The sequence below is a fragment of the Mchenga conophoros genome, linkage group LG13, assembly GCF_057382185.1.
Source record: "Mchenga conophoros isolate Kocher_MC1m ecotype Shallow Benthic linkage group LG13, M_conophoros_male_GT1.1, whole genome shotgun sequence".
Taxonomy (NCBI): domain Eukaryota; kingdom Metazoa; phylum Chordata; class Actinopteri; order Cichliformes; family Cichlidae; genus Mchenga; species Mchenga conophoros.
Genome location: NC_140538.1, coordinates 12,447,139 through 12,469,269, shown reverse-complemented (window position 1 = coordinate 12,469,269; position 22,131 = coordinate 12,447,139). Strand labels below are relative to the sequence as shown.

Here is a 22,131-nt window from a genome sequence, read left to right as displayed (position 1 = left end):
CTCAGCCATCCCAACAACAGACTGTTCTCTCTGTTGAGGTCAGGAAAGCGATTCCGCTCCCTGAAGACCAACACAGAGAGACTGAGGAGGAGCTTCTTCCCGCAGGCGATACGGTCTCTCAATCACACCACCACACAGTACTGACCCACACATATGGTTCTTACACACACACTGGACTTTCTGGACTTTGTTTTTGCACAACACTGGTCACTATATTCTTCATTTCCAGTTAATACTTGTACAGCTGCTGTTATTGTGTATATATTTATTTATATTTAGATTTCTTCATACATTCTTATATAGTTCTATATTGTGTATTTTGTTGTACAGTTATTTTATTTTCAACTTTAATTTATATATTTTATCTTATTCTTCCCAGTTAAATTTACCCTTCATTCTAATTTGTGTTGTACAGTTATTTCATTTTTAACCTTAATTTATATTTTATTCCTTCCTAGTTAAATTTACCCTTTTTAATTTTTCATATTTATTTCCTATCTTATTCATAGCCTTTTCCTTTTTTGTTTTCTTTAGGTCACGAGCAGTTGTCCAAGCATTTCACTACATATCGTACTGTGTATGACTGTGTACGTGACAAATAAAATTTGAATTTGAATTTGAATTCAAGCATCTTGCAGACCTCAAAGGGCTTTTGATTTTTTTCTACCAAGAAATGGAAGACTAAAATATACCCAATGTAATGTATGCAGTGTTAATTTCAAGAGCCAAGTCTACGTTTAGTTCTGTCTAAATACGGTGTATATACTTTATGCCCTACTTGTAGATTATGCTGCCTTCATGGTGCCAAAGTTCAGTAGTCAGTTTCACTTTTAAATAGTTCTTCTTTTTATATTTATACATTAATGGCCAGAACAAAAAAAAAAAAATCAAAATTTTCTAGTTTTCAGTCAGCTCTCTCTGCCCGTCTCATGCCAAGGCTTCATTCTGTCTCAAAGGAAAACTAACCTGCTCACCAGCCGTGTAGTATTAGAATTTTCTGGCCTTGCTTTGATTCTCTATATTTTGGTACCCAAGGACCTGATCTCAGGAATGCATAAAGAGCTTAAAATGAGCTGGATTAGAAATTTTATAATACGCTTTGTGTGTTTACTACTTTCATTATGTGACACAACCTTCAAGGCACTGAAAGTGCCACATGTTTATCTCACAGTAATGAATTAGGAGTGAATACAAAAGCAAAAAAGCACTACTGGTTTTGTGTATGTATAGGATGTGCCTGTATTTGTTCAGTGCTGTGATCATTACAAGCACATGTGCATTAGACATGTGTATGTGATCAGGAGTCAGTCAGTATATCTGTGTATGCAGATGAGTGTGTTTGAGTGCATTTCTCTAATAGATTAGTTCAACTGTTATCATGATGGAGACTTCTTGAAAAAGCAAAGGCTCGATAAAAGTCCATCTATAATATGAACAGCATATCGGAGCATGACATGTGCATTTGGTCATCTTGTGGTCCACGTCAACCTGTTTATTGGCCTGTTTATTTAAAACATATATGTTCATTAGTACTCAGAAATATCACAAGTACAACAAATGATTCTCTGAAATATAAATAAAAACAAAATGTGTTGTTTTTCACAATTTCAATTTCAACAATTTTGAAGTCTTATATTTAATTGAAAATAATAAAAATAGACAACAAATATTAAAACTAAGAAGATTATTTTTTGTTGTTTCTTTTTAAATGAATGCCCTTTTCCCCCAAAAAAATAAACTTTAAAGACACATGCAAAGCACTGTAAAATGACAAAGATTTTCCTTCACACCTTTTTAAAAATGTGTTCCTAGCATGATATTCAAACAAGCAGGGAGCATTTTATTCAAGCAGTCATATTTTAAGTTTCAGTATTTGATAAGTTGTTTTTGTTTAATCTTGAGTCATATAAAGCACAGGTGTCGAACTCCAGGCCTCGAGGGCCGGTGTCCTGCAGGTTTTAGATGTGTCCTTGAACCAACACAGCTGATTTAAATGGCTAAATTACCTCCTCAACATGTCTTGAAGTTCTCCAGAGGCCTGGTAATGAACTGATCACTTGATTCAGGTGTGTTGACCCAGGGTGATATCTAAAACCTGCGGGACACCGGCCCTCGAGGCCTGGAGTTCGACACCCCTGATATAAAGGGTCACGTGGCAATAACATTTAGGCATGTAGACATGGGGAGAAACACTTTTTATATTCAGATAATCTTAAACTTGTTTCTTGGACATGACAGTGAGTTCATGCCAAGAAGTCATCAGATCTTACACTAATAGAGTAAAATAAAAATCCACTTTGATTCCATTCTGTCATTGAACTGCTAGATGATGCATCTCTGGATGTGACTGGACACTGGATAGATGTTACGATGCTGATGCATTGACTTTCACTGAGTATTTAATAAAGCTCAACAACCCAGACGTTTGTAGAGGAATTCCTTCATGCAGTATCCATTTCTTTTGAAGAACTAGTGTGGTCAGTGAAGAGGGCAGTGGTGATATTGCGTGTTGTATGATTTGAATGAGAGAGCAGAAGCTAGATGAGAGAAATGCAGTTAAAAAAAGAAAAAAAGGTAATAAGTAGGACCAAAAAGAAAGAGAGAGAGGGAAACTTAGTGGGTGACTGCTGGTGTGTGAAAATTAACTCTATGGGGAATCTGCCTTTGAGATATTTAACTGAGCTATTTGATTAGAGGAAATGAGCCCATTTACTGTAATTGGATGCAGTTAGCTTTCTCTAACCCACTCCTTTTTTCTACCGTTTCCTTTCCATCTGTTTGTCTGTCATTAATCATTCTCCCCTTGTTCACTGGGTAAATATTTATTTGTAATAAGTAGAGGAAAGGCAGCAGAAATAATCCTGTCACAAAACAGCGGATGTCTCCAAATGGATTAGTAGATTGGTGTCCTGCTTAATCAATGTGTTGTGTAATACCTTTTGAGACCCTGTGTTTATTTAAGGGGTAATTGAGTTAAATGCTGCGGGAGTTTGACTTCACAGCTTCTCAACAAACTCTTCAATGTTGAAAAAATAAAGAAAGGTGGGTTACTTGTGCCCAATTTATGTGGTGTATTTAAAAAACATTCTCTCATAGTTAAGAACAAAAGGTAAACACTAGTGTCCAGCTGATGCTTACACAATAGCATTTATGTATCTGGAATGTAATGTTTGCTTTCTTGCCGGTATTGCTGCGCTGCACTGCACTGCAGTGCCATGCTCAGTCCACTTGGAGGCGCTGTGCATCCTTTAGACAACACGATGTGGGTGCGCTTGTAAGTGCTACTGGTTTGTGTGTGCCAGTATTTTTCTGGCTATATGTGGCCCTATCTGCATTCATATGCCTCTGTGCAAAATCAAGGAGTGGGCTACCTGAGCTCATAATAACATTCCCATGATGCACCATGCAGCTCTGTACTGTACCAGCTTTACAAAATTGGCATTGTGAAATGGAGGGCCACTTTTCACAGTTACTGCCGATGTATTCCAGCCCTCAGCTCAATGTTTCATAGAATGCAACAGCACCAGTAGACCTGGGAACATTTTATATTTAAACTGCTTGAATATTTGAAGGTTGTTTTTTTTGTTTTTGATTTAAAGCAGCTCACAGCCGATCATAAACGCAGTGGGTGAAGACGAAGCTGAAGCTGACACAGTAGGAAATTCACATGCTGATTGATGCGTTCTACTATTTATATCATTGTGGACAATAATAGCAACCCATATGCATTGTAACGGCTCTAAAAACATTTTACTTCTGTAAAGCGCATTTGTATTATAATATGTTTTGACAGTCATGTGTAATTCTTCATTTGGCATTGGGTTTTGTTGTGCTGTTTGGCCTCGCAAATTACTGTAGAGTCGAATCAGTCCACATTAACCTTTTCATCATGCAATGCAGGATTATTAGATTGTGTTCTTTGACATTATCATCAGAGCTTTTTTGAGCTTTGTTTTGATTCCTATTTACCTGAACTTTGTGGTCACATTTAAATGGAGAAGTTAAATTAGTTCTGTTGATTTCCTGAGCCATAAGCATTGAACTTTCTCTCGTTTAAAAGAAAATATTTCCCTTCCTTGGAATTACAGCTCAGCATCTCCCTTCACAGTATGAAACCTTGAATGAAATATGCTTCAGTGTTATCTTTTTTTTGCTTATAATTCTGCATGTTTTAATCCGTTTTTCTCCTGGGTAGCTGTTCTTTTTTTTTCTACCTTATTCCTTCATTCCCTCCCTTTTTTGTGTGTATTTCCTTACCAAACTCATGGTTGTTTAGTAATCCTTTGGTTTTTCCCTCGGCTTCCTCAAAGCTGCAGAATTACCGTCGCCTCTTATCCCTGATTTATTTATTTTGCCTCTAATTTTAGGCTTTTATGGAGCCAGGTTGAGACAGGTCAATTCATTAGTGTTTAAATGAGTGAGGTGCTTAAGCCTTTTGTCTGCAGACTGCTCAGCCATTTATGGAACATGGTGCCAGTGCCCCAGCTATGCTGTTGTTTTAATGAGGCTTATAGCTCACTTGCTTTTGTTTGTCTTGATTTTTAGACCGACAGCTGCAGCGCTTTGAGGTAAATAGTGGTTTTTGTGTACATCTCTTTTGGTGCATTCAGTCCTTTGTTTAGGTATCGTCGCACAGACACACACACACACACAGTTCTACCTTGTGAAGATGGTAGTCAAATGATATCATGTGATCTATAATTATCAATCATGATCACGCTTCATACCCACAGTCGTGATCATTACCACAATGTTTTTATAAACACTTTGGATTCCCAGCTATACCCCCACCTGTTGAAAGAATTAAGCTGCTGCTTATTAGGGCCCTGTTTGGAAGAACAAAGCCAATAACATAGCAGATTGCCAAGATAATTGCAAAATCAATTATAGTGACAAAATTGGGTTGATTAAGTGTGATCAATTTATGGACTTTAAATTTAGCTAGCAGGCTTTATTGCTTGCTGTCCAAGGAGTGCATCTGTGAAGATTTTACCAATATTATTGATCTAGCTTATTGGGATTGCAGATAAATAAATTCCAGTCATTTTTAGGAAATGAGCAAACGAAGGTATGGAAAAACTATGTCAGGTAAATTTTCCTCACTTGGGCACATACTTTGTTTTAGTTCTAACAACAAACTAATAAGTGAGTATAAAAGGTGAGTCGATTTTAAATAATTCCCTGCTTAATATCATTAAGCAATCCCAATATTAGATTGCTTTCACTGTGATGTGTGCATTTCCCTAAGTGGATTGCCTTACAGTGTAGCTGCTGGGGTCTAGATCCTTATAGCTGCACTGTAAGGAGGGAGGAAGATGTTTTAGTTTGAGGAGGGTGAGGCTTTTAGTAAGTATTCTCATAGTCCAAACGAAAGGATATGTGATTCACTGAATGTTTTTGATTGCATATGTTTTTAAAGTAAAATACCTGTTTAAAGTACATGTAAAACTGTGACAATTATTTAAAAGGTATGAAATGGCACGTAACATGAGAATCAAATAGTCTAGTCTTACTTTCACAAGTATTAAAGAACTGCTGCATTAATGCAGCCTGTTTTTGTTTATCATACTGTTTATTTGTAACCAAGATCGTTTTTATACGAGTGTTTGTGACTACAGTTTCTAGACTATGCACAGCACTGTTATTTTGTCAACACTGTGCACCAAATGAAATGGAGGAGGAAAGATAAATCTTGGAAAGACATACTGCTGATTCAAGTTTTCTCCAGGTCTGTTTTACTCTGTTTTGCAGCTGCTATCACTCATTAAACAATGGCAGTCAGTATATTCCCACCACAATGCCTCTGTTTCTGCTTTCCAGTGCATAGTATCATTGAAGAGAAAAATAATTACATGAAGAATATTGCCACTTTTAGCTATGTCATTGTATCTTTGATGAATGCAAATGATCTATATATGTAAAAACAGTATTTTACTTAATAAGATTTTATGTAGGAAGATAAGAAGCTCATTAATATATCTAATAGTAAAAAACTTGACAGTATTTTAGGGGTCATAATGAATGGAAGACATCTTCAAATGATCAGTGTTATTATCTGTAAATTTCTGGAACATTAAGGGAAAAAAAGTAGAGTATAAAAAGTGATTCATTAAATTATTTTTATGCTATAAAGGCACATTGACAGCAACAGAGTAATTTATATCAAGGTTGTGCCAAAGAAGCTCTTAATATGACATTTCTAGTTGCTAGAAGGTACAAGTTTTGTGTCTGCTCAGAGTCGTCTTTTTACAAGTATGAGCTTTTAATACCAGCTTTTATTTAGGAGTTTAGGTGTTAATGCTTTAGTTGTAATTAAACAAGTCGCATACCTTCTTTGCTGTATATTGGAATTCCGTTATTAGACAGGATGTTGGTTTGAATGAAAGCTCGACCAGTAATTTAAAAATAATATTTCTTTTCATTTTAACTTAGATTCGATGATGACATTTTTCTCTCTGAACCCAGGATTTGTTGTTGTTCTTTGAATTTTACTCCTGAATTTTACACACACACACGTAACAATAGATACCCATGCAGTGCCAGAAACAGCACTGCATTGACACTTAAGCTGCGATTACACAGTGTTTTTCTTCAGATGCTATTTTGTGAGGTACAAAAGTAAAGATCTGTTTTGGCTACCCTGCCAAAGTAAGCAATGTAGGATTTCCTCACAGGATTGCAGTTCACTTTATATGGATTGAAAGAGGCAAAAAACCCACAAAAAATGTCAGTCTACAACTTCACCCTGGCAACTGTTGGTTTGAAAATTTTATCTTGCCCCGAGGTTTGTCTTTTTAAAATGTTAAAACAAAGATGAACTTTGTCCAGATCTGTAGTTTGTGGTTTTAACTCACTGTGTGCCATGAGGCTAATTTACATGCAGACCATGAAAAGCTATGGTTACAATGGTTACAATGAAGTTTTCTACCATGAACTTTTTTTCCCCAACTCTTCATGCTGGCAGTCTTGGATTTTTTTTTGTTAGGGATAACTAAAACTGAGAGAAAGAAGTTTAGCATTTGACCTTTTTCAGTGACTCTGACGGTTTTAATTAGTGTTTGATCCGGGGAAGTGTATTCGAAGATCCAGCTGATGTCATTGTGTAAGCAGAGCACTGTGAAGCAGATTAAGTTGGCAGAACTACTCGAGGCTTTTTATTGTACCGAAATCTGCTCATCCTACAGAGTTTGTATTGCAGGAGACAAAAACACTTGGTGTTTAAAATGTGCGCATCAAATTGTCAAATTCATGTGCTACAAGCCAAATAGTTTTCCCTTTTGTGAACAATACTACATTAGGTTCAAAGCTACGTTCTATATGTAAGCAGGGATTGATTTTCCAGTTTAATCTGCAGGTTCCCAAATCATGCGACTTTCATATTGATTATTAAAGAAAACAGTTTTTAAGAGTCATCATGATCAAATTAGTTTTAAAAACTCATACTCAGCCTAACCTAACAAGATGATACAGTAGTTGGCTAGAGCACGGGGGTTATTGCATTCAACAAGATATCCTTAATACACAGAAAACAGTGAAAGCTCCTTCTTTTTGTCTGTGTTTTAGGTAATTAACCTGGGGCCAGATCTGTGCCAGAGATGGATTGCCATCATAAATGACTACTTTAGTGGAGTTGAGGACTTTAGTGTACATATAACTTAATCCAATCTACTGCTGACATGGGTGCACACCCACCTGCCTCCTGGGAGATTATCCTGAATTTTTCACTGCTCTAAGCTGTTGGGTCCTGCCAGTGTGATTTGAAATTTCCCCTGGAAGTGCAAACTGTAATTTGAGGACAGTCAATAAAAGGGAGGTTCTGTATTCAGGTGCTGAAGCAGTTTGGAGGTTCAGTCCCTTGCTCCTCGTCTTGACGTGACAAAGTATCCTTTTAGAAAACACCAATCCATAATATGTTGCTGATGTTAGTAGAGTATATTGATAAAACCAAATGATTTTCTGTAGAAGAAAAGAAGGAAGTGATGAAAGATGTAGGGGGAATTTTATATTGCTCAGTGGATGATAATTTTACATTTCATTTACCTTGATATTGGAGTCATGACAGGTGATTCTGCAATGTGCATAATATCACACAAAGCTTCAGGTGTCTATACTGAATGCATTTTAACACCATCCGTCATAAAAAACTTGTGCTTCCTGTGTAATTTTTGTACAAAGCTGTGCGTTTTGTCAAATGCCTCTTACTGCACACCAGTGCTCCAGCTGAACAAGCTCAGCTGCTGCTGTTTTACTCTCTCTGCTATGTGACTGTTTTATAGATGTTTTGAGTTGTTTCAAGACACACACAGATTTGTGCGCACACATGGAGAAACTATCAAATAGCTAAAGAGTTAAAATGCCTTGCTGCAAAGAAGGATCTACCTTTACCTCAGTGTTGGGTCACAGTTATGGTGATAATATACATTTCTAACTGTGCAAATTTAGAGGTGGCTGATCCCCCCCCCCCCCCAGAAAAAAAAAAAAAAACATTCTCTCTTCTCTCTACCTTTAGTGTTAAAACTTTTATTTACTGGATGGGAGTTACAAGGTTAGAGAAAAGAGTGCAACAGGGTGGGGGAGAGAAGGAAGTCAAAAATCAGAAAAAAGGAAGCGAGAAATGATAAAAGAAAAAACAAAAGTGACAGGTTGATTTGTATACAGACTCTTCAAACAACAAAGATTCCACCCACGTTTTGGTTGATACCGTTTGGAAGAATGCAAAAATATGTTTTGTTTATTCTATTTCCTTCATTCATTTCTTCTTCATTAAGTCTGAAACACTGTGTACAAGGCAGTTATCGCGCAACTCACGAGATATTCAATAATGAGTAATTTTATGCTTCTGTCTTCTAGTCAAAGCCCCGTCAATTTAGCTTCGTAAGGCACAAAATTGCTGTAGAAAAATAAAGCTTTGAACTATTGATTCTTTCCTTTGCTTTGGGTGTGCTGCACGGCAATCAGAATAGCTGCATATTTTGAGGCTGTTGTGTGAAGTGTTTTGTTGAAATTTCAAAGCTTTCTGAATTATCATTCATAAACGGGCAATATTTTTCTGAAAGCCTGTTCTGGTGTCTTTGTCTTGATGTATGGAATAAGATCATCTTCTTTCTGTTGTGGCACTGGAGTAAGACGATCATTTGAAACGGTATCAAAGACAAGGTAATTGATAGTGCTGCATTAACTGTTTTTTTTTTTCTAGTAAATGAATTAATTGGCCAATGAAAATAGATTGGAAATAACAGAAATAATAAAAGGCTGCATCCATTTCAAAAGCATGTGACACACACACAAAAATATGCTTGCAAGGATGTATTAACCACAGGCAAAAACTGCATCTCAGCCTTGTTTTTTTTTCTCTCCCTGGTTTTGTAGCTGGTCTTCCTCCAAAAAAATGACTTTGCCCAGAAGCAAATTAATATAATAACTTTAATACACTCACATATAAGTAATATAACAGTGATGCTATTTAATGCTTTTGTTTTCTATAATTTTTGTGTTTATTTTTGTGATTTTCAGGACATCCTTAACAACCTGGACCCTCTGGCAACAGGAGAATTGGATGATGATGACCTCATGCTGGATGTGGACCTCCCAGAGGATGGCTTGCATGGTCAGAACACCTGAGTACTTGCAGACATACACACATAGACATGTAGTTCCTAACTGCAGTTATCTTATTCAGATTTGTAAGGTTATTTTACGGCCATGAAAATTGCTGCAGCTTTATTGGCTAGAACTGTTTATTTTATTTATAAGCAGATACTTCCAGCAAAGCTTTTCTGATCAAAACTGTAAATTAAACCATTGCCAAGGCCAGAACTTTCTATTTCTAGTAGTCTCATTATGTGGCATATAATGGCTTGAACAAATTGTATCCTTGGGTGAAGATTTGCCTCAGAAACATCCAGCAAACTCTTTTAATGGATACAGGGTTGTCTGTAATGTGGTGGACTCTTTTAATGTTTGATTGATGAAGTTATTAATTTCAGCTCCAAGTCTGACATAAAACTGGCTTTGGATAAGAGCTACTTTCTAGAAGTTTTCAGCCAGCTGTTTGGCTGTGTTTATGACGGATGAACAGATGCACATGTACTTGGTACGTGTGCCTATGGTACACACACAACCAAAGTAGATATACAGGCTTAGCAAGACCTGCCTGTACATATGTTTCTCTTGACAGCATCAGTATGGTTTTACATGATTAGTTTAATGCTTTTATATTCAGACAGCACGTCACCCACCTCTGCCTTGATCCTTGAGTCTTGGCTGTTTTCTCTAATCATTTTCACTTTTCACTGCAAATTTAATCAAACTCCAGATTCATTAAGATTGAGTAAAATAGCTTCTATGTAGGTGTTAAAGGTAATCAGGTCACATCATTACCACCTCATAATACTGTTGACAGTATTATTACTGGATTCTTCAGATAATGTTTGTCACAAGGAGAGAGAAGGGTTGAGATTGACCTCTCATGTCATTAAATCTATTGAACTCGAGTGGTTTTAAGATTGAATCACTCATTCTTATCAAAGTAGAATTCAAGGATAATAGGTTTAATGCACAATACCTCTGACAAGACTCCCTTCAACCTCCTAAAAGGCAATGTAGATTTTGTGTGCATGCTTTCCTGTGCACATGCAAGGTTATGAGATTAGATTTGAATCTGTGCTTCCAAGTAAAAAAAAAAAAAAAAAAAAAGAATAGAAACAGACTGTTAGAAATTTCATGAACGTAGAATTTATTGTGTACTTGGCATACCCAGGAAATTTGCATCAAAGTATATATTGTCTATAAACAGTGATCTCCTTGTTTTTGAGAGAGGGACACAGAGACACTCTAGAGGAATGTGAACTGGAATGTCATCGCTTCCTAATCCTTTTCGGGTAGCAGCCATATTTATAGCTCAGTAAGTCATGGGTAAAGTTAGTGTCATGTGAGGCAGAGTGAAAGCAAGACAGGCTGAGGACTCCAGTTTGACCCAGCCCACAGGGCAGGCCGAGAGATGTGGGATACGGATGGGTGTTACTCCTAAAGACACCCCGGCTCAAAACAGGAAGAGCAAAAGGGGAGAAGAGGACTTAAAAAACAAGTGGAGGATAAAGGAGGCCTCACAAAATCTTTTCATCCAGCTGTCAGGTCACTTGACAAAAAGAGGGGCCAGAGTTTTCCTCTCTTGCCTGTCTCAGCTGGTGACTTCCTAGCTTGGACACGAACCAGTCACCTCATCTGCTCTCTTACCACCACCACCGGCGGTGGCTCCCCGGCTCCAGTTCCTAGGGAGTTCCCAGAAAAACAAGGCTGTCAACAAAGACTGGGCCAGGCAGGAGGGGAGCTCGGTTGACTTTCTCTCTGGCCTTTTAACAGTTCACCAGCTGACTGGACAAGGAGTTATTTTGCTCTCGTCTTCATCTGAGTTTCTCTACATTTACGGATTTTTTTCCCCCCACACTTGGAACATATTCAGATTGTTTTACTTTTTGTTTTAGGCTTTTCTGAGCTGAAAAGCAGTCACTGTACGTGGTTAACTTTCCTGGAATGTAGCAGCTCAGTGTGAGACAGACTGTCTGCTCCTGTGCTATGAGGTGACACTCTGGGTAAAGTATTTTAACCACAACTGCTGAATTCCTCAGATTGGATCTTTTAGTCTGCCAATATTTGTTTAAATCTCTTTTTCTTTATCTCTTTCTACCCATTTTCCTTCAGTCCAAAGAGCATCTGGTATATAGAAAGTCAAGGGTCCTTTTGATTTCCTGGGGGTTGCGCTCTGTTAGTTGTCAATTTTGTTGCAGTCATGGTTCATTTCACAGCTATATGCTATTGAGTATTGCCAAATACTGTGTCCTTTTACCTCCTTGAAAATGAAATGGCTTGTCACTTTGTGTGTGTGTGTGTGTGTGTGTGTGTGTGTGTGTGTGTGTGTGTGTGTGTGTGTGTGTGTGTGTGTGTGTGTGTGTGTGTGTGTGTGTGTGTGTGTGTGTGTGAGAGAGAGCAGTTGTTTGCATTTGATAGTGGGAACAGTTGAGAGAATGAGATGGATAATCGCATCATTTTCATGCAGATGTTTTGAAATTTTTGAAAGAAGCACAGTGGTATTCATTACCACAGGGCATTCATAGTAGTGCATTGTGCTATTGTGTTTTTGTGTATGTTTGTATTACATTGTTAGTACTTTTTCTTTGTTTTAGGTCTAGAGGGCAAACCCATGAAACTAAATGATTAGTTTTTAGTGTAAACACTTTTTTAAGGATAGAGTACGGATAGGTTCAGCTTAGAGTAAAGGTTAGAATTAGCCCTCATCAGCACAGGAAGCTCCTGGCAGCGATCTAGTGACCATAGATCACAGAAACTCAATGATATTCAGTGACTTCAGGTAACAGTTGGTGAAATTACTGCTTGCAATGAAGTGATACATTGACATATGACAGGGACTAAATACATTATAGAGTTTTGTGTGCGTGTAACTTAGGGCTGTTGTAAAATGTGTATCTTTGCATTTTTATGCCTCAAATTCACCCAAAAAAACATAACAGTATCACCAGAAGTGATTTTTCTAAGGCTATACTCTACATCGAGGCTACATCTCAAACAGTTGCTTTACAAATTTTAGGTCATAATCCCCAACCATCACCTACGTCCTCTTCTTCCAGACATACATATATGTATATTTACTACATCTCATATTCTCTCTATATAGAGACTGATAGGATGTCCCATATTGAGCGTCCGGAGCGGGCCAATCGGCAGGGGCAGCGGCGTAAACACCATCGCTGGAGTGGATCAGATCACTTTCATAATGATACCAGGTCAGTCAGGTTTGAAAGAGTAAGAAATGTTATAAAAATGTTACAAAAAACCAAACAAAACATGAGTCTAAATCTGTAAAAAGCCAAATTAAAAAGATATGAATACACTGAATATGTCACTGTTTCTCTGTCTTTGTTTTTTTGTTTTTCCCTCAGGGCTCATGTCTTCCAACATTATGATGGTTTCAGAGATTCAAAGAACTCAGCCCGAAAGGAAGGCAGGGAGCATGGCTACATGCCAATGTTAGATGGACTTGCACTCGAGCACATGACTCAGGACTGCAGCTTCCTCAAGAACCAGCTGCTCAAGCTCAAAACGTTACTAGAGGTTCGACCCACATTTGCACAGATGCAAACACAAAAACCGATACGCTTACTTGCATATTTGTCCAGTATTCTTTGTCCAATAACAGAAACCTTTGTACTCCTTAACATGAACAGTAGACTCAGGCTTTTATTTTGGGTCTTAATAATCCACACTGATTGTAAACACTGCTTATCATGGGGATGAGGGTGTTTTGGCTGCAGTTCTGTCTATAAATTATACATTTGTACTAGTTTTCTGTAGGTTTAGTTTTAGTAATCTTCTTCAGTATGCTGGGGGCAGACTATACCACTGAACACACTAAAAGTGGGTCTTAATAAAACTGAAAGGAGCTAGTTTTCTTAACAGGTTTCCACACTGAGTATTTTTAGGGGGATTTTTTTTGTGTCTAATTACATAAATCCAGTAGCTGTTGCAGTGTAGCGAGATCATAAAAGACAAGACAAGACTTTGCTATTTGTTTTAATGCACTGGGCCAGTCTTATTTTTGCTCATATATTGCCTCATCCATTGTGAATTGTTGCAATTCAGTTCAGTAAAATGAATTAAGTTGTGTGATTCAAAAGGCTTGTGTGCAACAGTACACTTGTGCTTCCGTTTTGTATATACAGTATGTGCATCTGTGAAGGCGATCACTTAATAGATGCACCCCTGTCAATCAGAGAAATCCACTTAGAGGAAAGAAACAGATTGGGTGACTGGGATGAAGAAAAGGGAAATGGAAGAAACTGAACGAGGAAATGTGCACTTACATGTACGATGAACACACAAAATTGTCTCTCTATTGAAACACAGCCGATTTTAGGCAATCGCAGAAATGCACCGGCACCGGCACTTCACACTCCGTAAAACAAAATTATCTCGAATGCCTCGACTCAATTTAGCCTCAGCAGCATAAAAAGTAATGTTTACGTTTAATCCAAATGTCTCCTTCAGATCTGTTCAGCGTGCTCGCTGCAATTAGTCAAACACTTGGGCTGTATAGCCTCAAGAGGGAAGATATATTTTTTAGCAACTTTGTTCTTAATTGTGCAGCTTTTTCTTCATATGATCCTGAACTCAAAGCAATTGTAGAATGAGCTTCCAGCTGTGCTAAATCCTAAATCAAAGGCTAAAATCCAGCACAACTCTCTTTGGATAATTCTACATAACATTAATGAGGCTGAAGTGGAATGTACCCTTTAAGTGAAAATTGTTACCAAGCTAGTTGACAAAATGTTCATTAAACATTAAATACCAGCCACTTAAGTACATATGCTTGGTGTCTAAAAACCTTCGGATGGCACTGATTAAATAATTGGGATAATAATTACATTAATGTCGTAGGAGTTTATAGAAAAGTTGAACACACAAGTAGCCACTGATACAAGGACATTTTTGGATATAAAATAAATGTCTTTAGTTCAAAAACAAACTCTGCCTCTGGTATCTAACACTTGTGGCTGACAGTTCAGGGTCAGTGGAGTGTATGTGCTAAAGAGTAAAATTATTCCACCATAGTGAAATATTGCTCCTGAGGCATGCTGTAGGCAGTTGCCATTGATTTAACTCACTGTGTACTCTCTGTCTGTGTGCGTGCCCTCTCTTGTGAATGTGTGTGTTTGTTTGTCTCCAGCTTGAGGATACAGACACTCCAGCAGATGTTCCTGTGGAATCTGAAGACAGTACCTCTGCAACACAGGTAAGAAACTGTGACTGCAGTTTACAGTGAAGATTGACTGAAAATGTGGTTTATGATACATATCTATCTCTTGATCTATCACTTTATTATGCTCTTTTTTTAGTTCCTAAATAAGGGTGTGTATGTATGTGTTTGTGTGCGTGTTTTTAGTTGGAGGTGCTGGTAAAGGAAGTGCAGGTGCTCAGAGAGGAACTGAGGAGTCGAGACAAGATCATTGCTCAGCTCACACTGCAGTGTCAAGAACTACAACAACAACATCGACAGGAACAGATTGTGAGTCGTTGTAAACATGGCTTATACAACTGAAAAGGGGAATCTGTGCCACATATAGATATACTTGGAGTGTAACCGTTCAGTCGCCCTGCCTCAAAGCTGAGACAGAAATTACACAGAATAGTTGTTTTGTTTTTTTCCAAGCATAGTATGTGAGGCATATCTGCTGTTGAATTGTGTTTAAAGGTGTCATGAATTATTCTGCATCGAAGTTATTATAGTTGACGAAATTAAATTTAAAAACTAAAAACATATGTGAAAAAACTATTTAGCAAATTAAAAAGGAAGGAAAGGAAAACCCTTACACTAAAATGTGTTTTAGTATGGTAAACAGAAAAAACTAAAAATATTTATTTGCTTTTATGATTGACTGACCACAGGTTTAGTAGAAATAACATCCTCTTTTGGCAAAATGCAAACACAGTAGAGATTTTGACACAAAGTATCAATGAATTAGTCCGAAAAACAGTGGAAAATGTCAATAAAATAAAAAAGAAAGAGGAAAGAAATAATAAAGTCAGGTGTGAGTGCTCATAAACTATAAATGCAAGTATAACATACAGAAGATCAATACAGGCTCTTCTTCAGTTTGATGAGATCTAGGTTTTACAAGATCCTCTGTGATTTACAGGCAGAGCTGAAATGGCTTCAAGGCTCATGTTTGCGTGTTGCATTCATGTAGCGCTCAAAGTGTTTTCTCTCTGAGAGATCACCCCTGTGACATCAGATCTCTTTACTGATCTGCGATAGTTAGGCATGTCTGGCCATTGCTACTGCCTTATTCTTCTCTATCAGATCTTACAATTGAAGGTTTAAAAAGACAGATGGATTGATAAAAATATGTAGTGGAAAAAGTCTGATAGACCCACTTTTCTAGTGTTCAAGTGATCAAAGAAGATATACTGCAATACCTTTCATCATAGGTGGGAGTTGGGTATGTTGCTGGACTCCTACATGCACACCAGTGTGTTACTCATGCCTGCCAACAACTTCCATTCTGTTTGCCTTTAGCTGGCTCCATCTCCTCTCTAACATTCATTAGTGTCCTGACCAGGCTCCCTTGTTAGCCAAACAACAGTATGCCTAGCTGACATTATTCAAATCCCCGCCATATCAAGAAATACCAAAATGTCAAAGCAAGGTCTGTTCTCCTGTCTTGCCACTGCATAGCATTCTTCCAATTAGAATAAGCACCCACCCACAGGTTCTTCAGTCAGAACGATATTGTTCCACCCTTAGCCTCAACAAGCAGAGGCTGTAAGAAAAGGCTGGGGCATGTTTTCAGATCTTTAGCTGACTTTAATGAGTGTAGAAGCTGAAGGAGTGAAAGTGTTGGACGATGGCAGAAAGAAAATAAAAACGGAAACAGCAACCTTTACTCCTCCGACTGTACTCAAGCATTTTGTGTGCAGCTGTTAGAAGAATGTCAGAAGAATGTCCTCGCAGTAAAAGGCTAAATGATGAAACCAAAACAAAGAAACACAAAAGTTTTGGAAGTTTTCTTCTGTCAAGTGTGTTTGGTGAAAATCTAACATTTATGTGCAGGTCATTTGGTTCATATTGGAACTAGAGTTAAAGAGTAAACAGCGACTGGACCTGCTTTATGTCCTTGAAATTGGGTAGGGGGTAATATTAAAGTTGGTAAAGATTCAAGTAAAGTTGAGGGAGGTAAAGCATTAGAAAGTGCTGAGAAACAGACATGTGGAAAAAAATGAGTAAATTGAACATAGTGCAGTAATGAGAAAACAATAGAGGAGCTGCGTGTGGATGGGAGACGGTTTCTTGCTGTATACAGTGTGTATCTATGTGTGTGTTTGTGTACATATAAGGCTAAGAGGAGAAAATGGGAGTGAAAATGAAATAATGGGAGAGAGGAAAGTGGAACTATCAAAGATAAAAAACTGATTTCCCAGTGTTGCTTGACAGTATGTAGCTTTGAAGGCGTCTTCTGCTGCACTTGAGGTAGACTGCTCATGCTCACTGCACTGAAGTTTTTACCAAGGCTGGCAAACACCTGCGATTCATGTCAGATCCTTTCATGCCTTTTCACAGCCAAAATTTCTTTGCTATTCAGCCACATATGAAAAAAATGTGATATCAAGCTCAAGTTTTTTTTTTTTAAGCAAAATTGTAATGTTGTGCACATCATTAGTTGCTCTGACCTTCTGATTCAATAATTGATTGAGTTAATCGTTTGAATTAAAAAGAAGGTTAGGAAAGTGGTTTGTCAGGAAAGGTTTTGACTGATGAAAAAAGGAGGCAATATTGGGTGAACATGCGCTTAAAGTAAATGTCAGCGAGTTTAATTTACTGCAGGATATTTTAATTACTATGTAAAGGTAATTGTAGCCATTTACAACCTGGTCTTGGTTTTCCCTAATGTGCATCAATTTTAATCAGAGCAGGGTGATAATTTGCTGGCTCCCAGTTTTCATGCACATTCAAATCGTCTGGAAAAAAAGTGGATAGAATTTTATTGCTTTGGATGAGAAATATATATATATATTTTTAACAATAAATTACATTTATCAATTTAAAAATGAACCCTTGCTGAAGACCCTTTTTTCTGTTCATTCAAGTGATTACATCTGATATATTTAGCTTTTTGCTATGTGTGGCAGCACATCAGTTAGGTTTTTGACTGGTGATGCTAAATGTTTGTGATTCATCCCAGTGGGAAAAAAAAAACTTATCTTTTTTTTCTTAAAGCTTCAATTAACTTTCTAGTGAGATGTTTTCTTTTAAGTTCAACCCAGTTATTATTTAAAAGTTGAAGTGAGCTGAATCCAAGTGCACAGTGGGTGTTGTAGTAAAAGGGGACTTGCTTTCAGTATATTAAGGCCTATTCAGTTTTCTCTCTGAGTACTTTTATTTGACTGCGTATAAAGTGGCAAGCTTTTAAAGAGCGTGAGAGCAGAGGCTTGAAAAGAAGTCACCAGAGTTAAAACCCTTTCTTGGCCTTCCTTCCCTCCTTTCTTCCCGCCTTTCCCTCAGTCTGCTACAGGCCAGCAGGTCAAGTGTCAGTGCCACCACCAGAGGGCTCCTTCTTCACTAAGACAGAGCGACAGACAGGTGGACAAACGTATGCAGCACCACTATGATAAGGCCACCCAGACGTACTGGAGACCACCAAACCATGCTGTGAGTCTGAAACATCAATTCATCAATTAAAAAAAAAACATTTTTTCTGTGCAGTCGTGACCATCAGACCTCACTTTGGGATACAATGATGAGTGCATACATACAGCATATTGCTGACCTCTATTTGATAAAACATAATTTGACAGTTTATTTAATGCAAAGAATAATGTAAAGGAAAAAAAAATATAGGTGTTTGTGTGAGGTCGTTCAAATCTTTAGCTTCAGGTAACAATCTAAAAAGCATGAGAACGCTTTTCCAGCTGCTGGCTGGAGGGGTTAAATCACTATACTGTGCTCTCTCTGTGGAGCACAGCTTATTGGGTTGTCAGCAAGCTTGTCACACTGTCCTCCACTCTTAATAGCTAGATGTCACTGAACAGGGACTTGCGACGTTGGTCTTAATGTCGGAGTGATGGAGAAGGAGATTTATTGGAGGAAGGAAGTAGACATAGAGGCGCACAGATAGACAGGTGGCAGATGGATAGATATGTGTTCGCTGTGTTTATCATAGCCAGCACAGCGTGATGTGTGGCAGCCAAGTATTGGTTCAATGGTGGGAGTGCCACAGGCAGTGTGCCTAGTAAACACTCCCTTAATTGACCTGCTCTCAGCTAACAGGGTGTGATGCACAGACACACGCACACACCCACTCACACAAAGAGGCAGATATAAGCACTGTGACACAAAAGGAAATAATTTTAAGATTGATATCTGCTTAACTGTAACACATGGTATGGCCAAACTCATGATTATTAAGAGTGGACAAATGTTTTTAAATTGGCTTATACCGACTACAGGTGAAGAATAAAAGACAAAACAAGCAAGCTTACCAACTATAGAAGGTCCCTGCTTGCCACAGGAGCTTATGGTTTAACAGTTGCTATGGTAACCATCAAAGAAGGGCTAGCAGAGCTTGATGGGAACAGTCTCCGTGGTGGGAGCGTCTTTCTGTGACCTGTAGTACCTGGTGTGTGTTAATGCTCAAAAACATTAAAAAAACCCAACAAAACAAAAAACAAAACAAAAAAAATCAAAACAGATTTCTCTTGTGATTTTTATCTCTGTTCTTTTTGCTTGTTTCATCAGTAATCTGTACTGGCCACCACATTCCACTCTTCCTGCTTTAATCTACATTACGGTGTCATCACCAGAGTGAAGACCATTTCCTACGCTCTTGTTTTGCAGCCTTGGACTACTTTCAGCATGTTTTTACAGCATGTTACTTTCCAGAGCTTGCAATTGCTCCTAAAGATTAGCTCTGAGTTTGTTTCATTTTTTTGAGAAGTAAAAATAAAAGAGAACACAGAGTAAACAAATACCAGGAAGAAACAGATTTTTTTTCCTTGGTCTTTTTAGTTGGTATCGAAGCTCTCGGTAGCACACTGACAGGTTTAGCACCTTTAGCAAGTCTGGGTTCATTAAGAGTTTTCCTCTTATAGTACTTTGCTTTTCCCACAGTTTTCTATGTGTGTGGTTTTCCTAGACTAGCTATTCTGCCTTTTTTTCCCTCCTCCCTACTGACAAATTAATCATGTCTGGCTGTCTTTATTTCACTCTCCAATGCTCTTCCTCTAAAACACACACACACACACACACACACACACACACAAACAAACATGGTGTTATTGTTTTTTTCTCTCTTGCTCTCAAAAATGCCCTTTTTTGTTGATTTTTCTTCTCCTCTGACATTTAAAGGGGTGCTCTGTCAAAGCACTGGAGTACCTCGTGCCCCGCAATAGTATTTTTGAAAGCTACGCTGAACGGCTTGGTCAAGATTAATTTTGATGTCAAAGGCCAGTAGCTATAATCTTTTAAAGCTTTAATGTTGATATATAGTTGCCTTATCTGTAGCCAAGGGGCAAAATGTGCTCTCTGATTCTGGGAGGTCTAGATGTCCGTGCTTGGACATGGACTGAAAATTCTCTGTGTGCTTTGAACTTAGATTAAGAGTATCACAAAAGAGTGAGCTTGTGTCCTTTGACCCTTGGACATGAGTGTATTTACTTGTTAGTGAGTCGTTTATTATTCATGCAGCATCTTCAGTCATTCCGCTTATATTTTGTCAGTGACCAGAACTTGTGCTATTGCTTTTCAGGCTGCTTTAACCCATCCTCTTCACCTATTTCCCGACTTCTTCGCAGCCTCTGCGAAGGCTGTGGTAACATATTCTCCGCCGGCTCCCACAGCTTCTTATTTAGATCTGCTTGCAATCCAATTTTGAGGCCAAAACTTGCTCAAGAAAAAAGAAAAGATAAGAAAGGCTTACATTATGGAATGTGTATAGTGCTGTCGGTGAACATAATGCCGACAACGATTGTACACGGTTGTCGCAGCATGACGCAAGTGTAGTGTGACAGTAGGAGCTACTTAAATGTTGCCTGTAGAAAAATAATCTTTGTGAATAGCTTCCCAGAGCAATCTCAGCAGGAGAAATGTTTTGTCTGCCTCTTCCTTTTGCAGCAAATAAAACATGAGCAGTGTGATTTGAGTAATTTCAGATGTAATACAATAGAAAACTACACAGACTTGTGGTTATATATTTGCATTATTTTCTGTCATGTGTATGTGAGAGATGCCCTGTTTGTCTGCGTTTTGTTTGTGTGTGTGTGAGTGGGTTGTGCCACATGTATCTCTTGTACTCAAGTGCGGGCCACACTCAATGTGACTGAACAATGAGTTCAGCCGACTGAGGACTGGGGAGCCGACCTTGTTAATAACCCAGATAAACAAACACGCAGATGAGCCACAGCAGTGAAACAATGACAACACAATAGGCAGTGTTTCATCAGTGGCAGACAGAGAGGATAATTACGGCTATCCTCCCACTCCCTCTTTGCCTCTTAAACATCCTCTTCTTCATCTCTTCTTCTCTTCTCACACCTCCCTTCGTGTCTCTTTTATCTCTTCCGCTCTTTCTTCTATCTTTCTTATTTGCTTCATTGATTTCTTTCTTTCTTTTGTATTTTTTTGTCTGTCGTTCTTTCCTTGACATTACAGCTCTTCTTGACTTCTTACCTCAGTTACAATTAGATCATTTTGTTGTCACTGAGAGGGAGAGGATGGGGAAGAGGGTTAGTGATTAGTGTTAAGCTGCCAAAGGTGTTCCCCACTCAGATGCGAGTGTTACTTCCCCTTCCTCATTCTCTCAGTTTGCCCCCTCGCATCAGGCACACATTCCACACGCATGTTCATTAATACGAGCTTGTACGACAGAGTCATCTTTGCCAGGTGAGGATTTAATTGCCAAAGTCGGTGAAGTGAAACATTGGGGCCAGGGCAGGAGTATTAGTTGTAACCAACTTCGTGAAACTCCGTGTAATGGATTAGGAGACCTGAGCAGAGCAGGGCTGTTTTTAGTGGCTCAGATGTATCCTCTAAATAGTGTTGTTATTTGAAGAAAGGTTGTAGGATCACAAAGAAAAACTTTTATTCGACTTTTAGATTCTTGTCCTACTTTCCCAAGTTTCGCCATCTGCTTTGGGGACTGTGCACACAAGAGGTAGAGTGCATCTCAGTCTGAGAGGGTCTCTTGTGAACATACTACTACCACCAATACTAATATGGCTATTTCCACTGAGAATAGCAATGTTACGCATGCAAACACATTTTTAAAAATTGTTTATTACTGTACATCCCCCTCATTTCTCTGTACTCCCAGAAAAATATCAGTCTGGCTCAATCAAGCTCTTTTGCTAGATTTGAAGTAGGTACAATAGGAGGTGAAGCACTTACTACTGTATTTTCAAACTGACATACCAAAAGAAAAAATATTTTCTATTTTCAGGCAGAAAGTCTGAATTAGCCTAACCAATATCGTATATTACTGGATTCAGCACAGTGAGACCTTTCCAGCAAATCCTGTTTAGTGATTCTGGGACAATCCTACCTAATACAGTTGAAACGTATATGAG

At 38.2% G+C, this 22,131-nt stretch overlaps 1 protein-coding gene across 3 annotated transcripts in view; it reads left to right on the top strand.

Moving 5' to 3' along the window:
• The window catches only part of ccser2a (coiled-coil serine-rich protein 2a), a 53,156-nt gene that overhangs the window by 17,419 nt on the left and 13,606 nt on the right, over positions 1 to 22,131 (top strand). For all 3 annotated transcript variants that reach the window (XM_085296492.1, XM_085296493.1, XM_085296494.1), the window contains 6 exons: positions 9,514 to 9,607; positions 12,692 to 12,800; positions 12,957 to 13,128; positions 14,741 to 14,806; positions 14,957 to 15,079; positions 18,074 to 18,220. In XM_085296492.1, the coding sequence (XP_085152618.1) occupies positions 9,514 to 9,607; positions 12,692 to 12,800; positions 12,957 to 13,128; positions 14,741 to 14,806; positions 14,957 to 15,079; positions 18,074 to 18,220 (711 nt within the window). The remainder of the gene's footprint in view (positions 1 to 9,513; positions 9,608 to 12,691; positions 12,801 to 12,956; positions 13,129 to 14,740; positions 14,807 to 14,956; positions 15,080 to 18,073; positions 18,221 to 22,131) is intronic.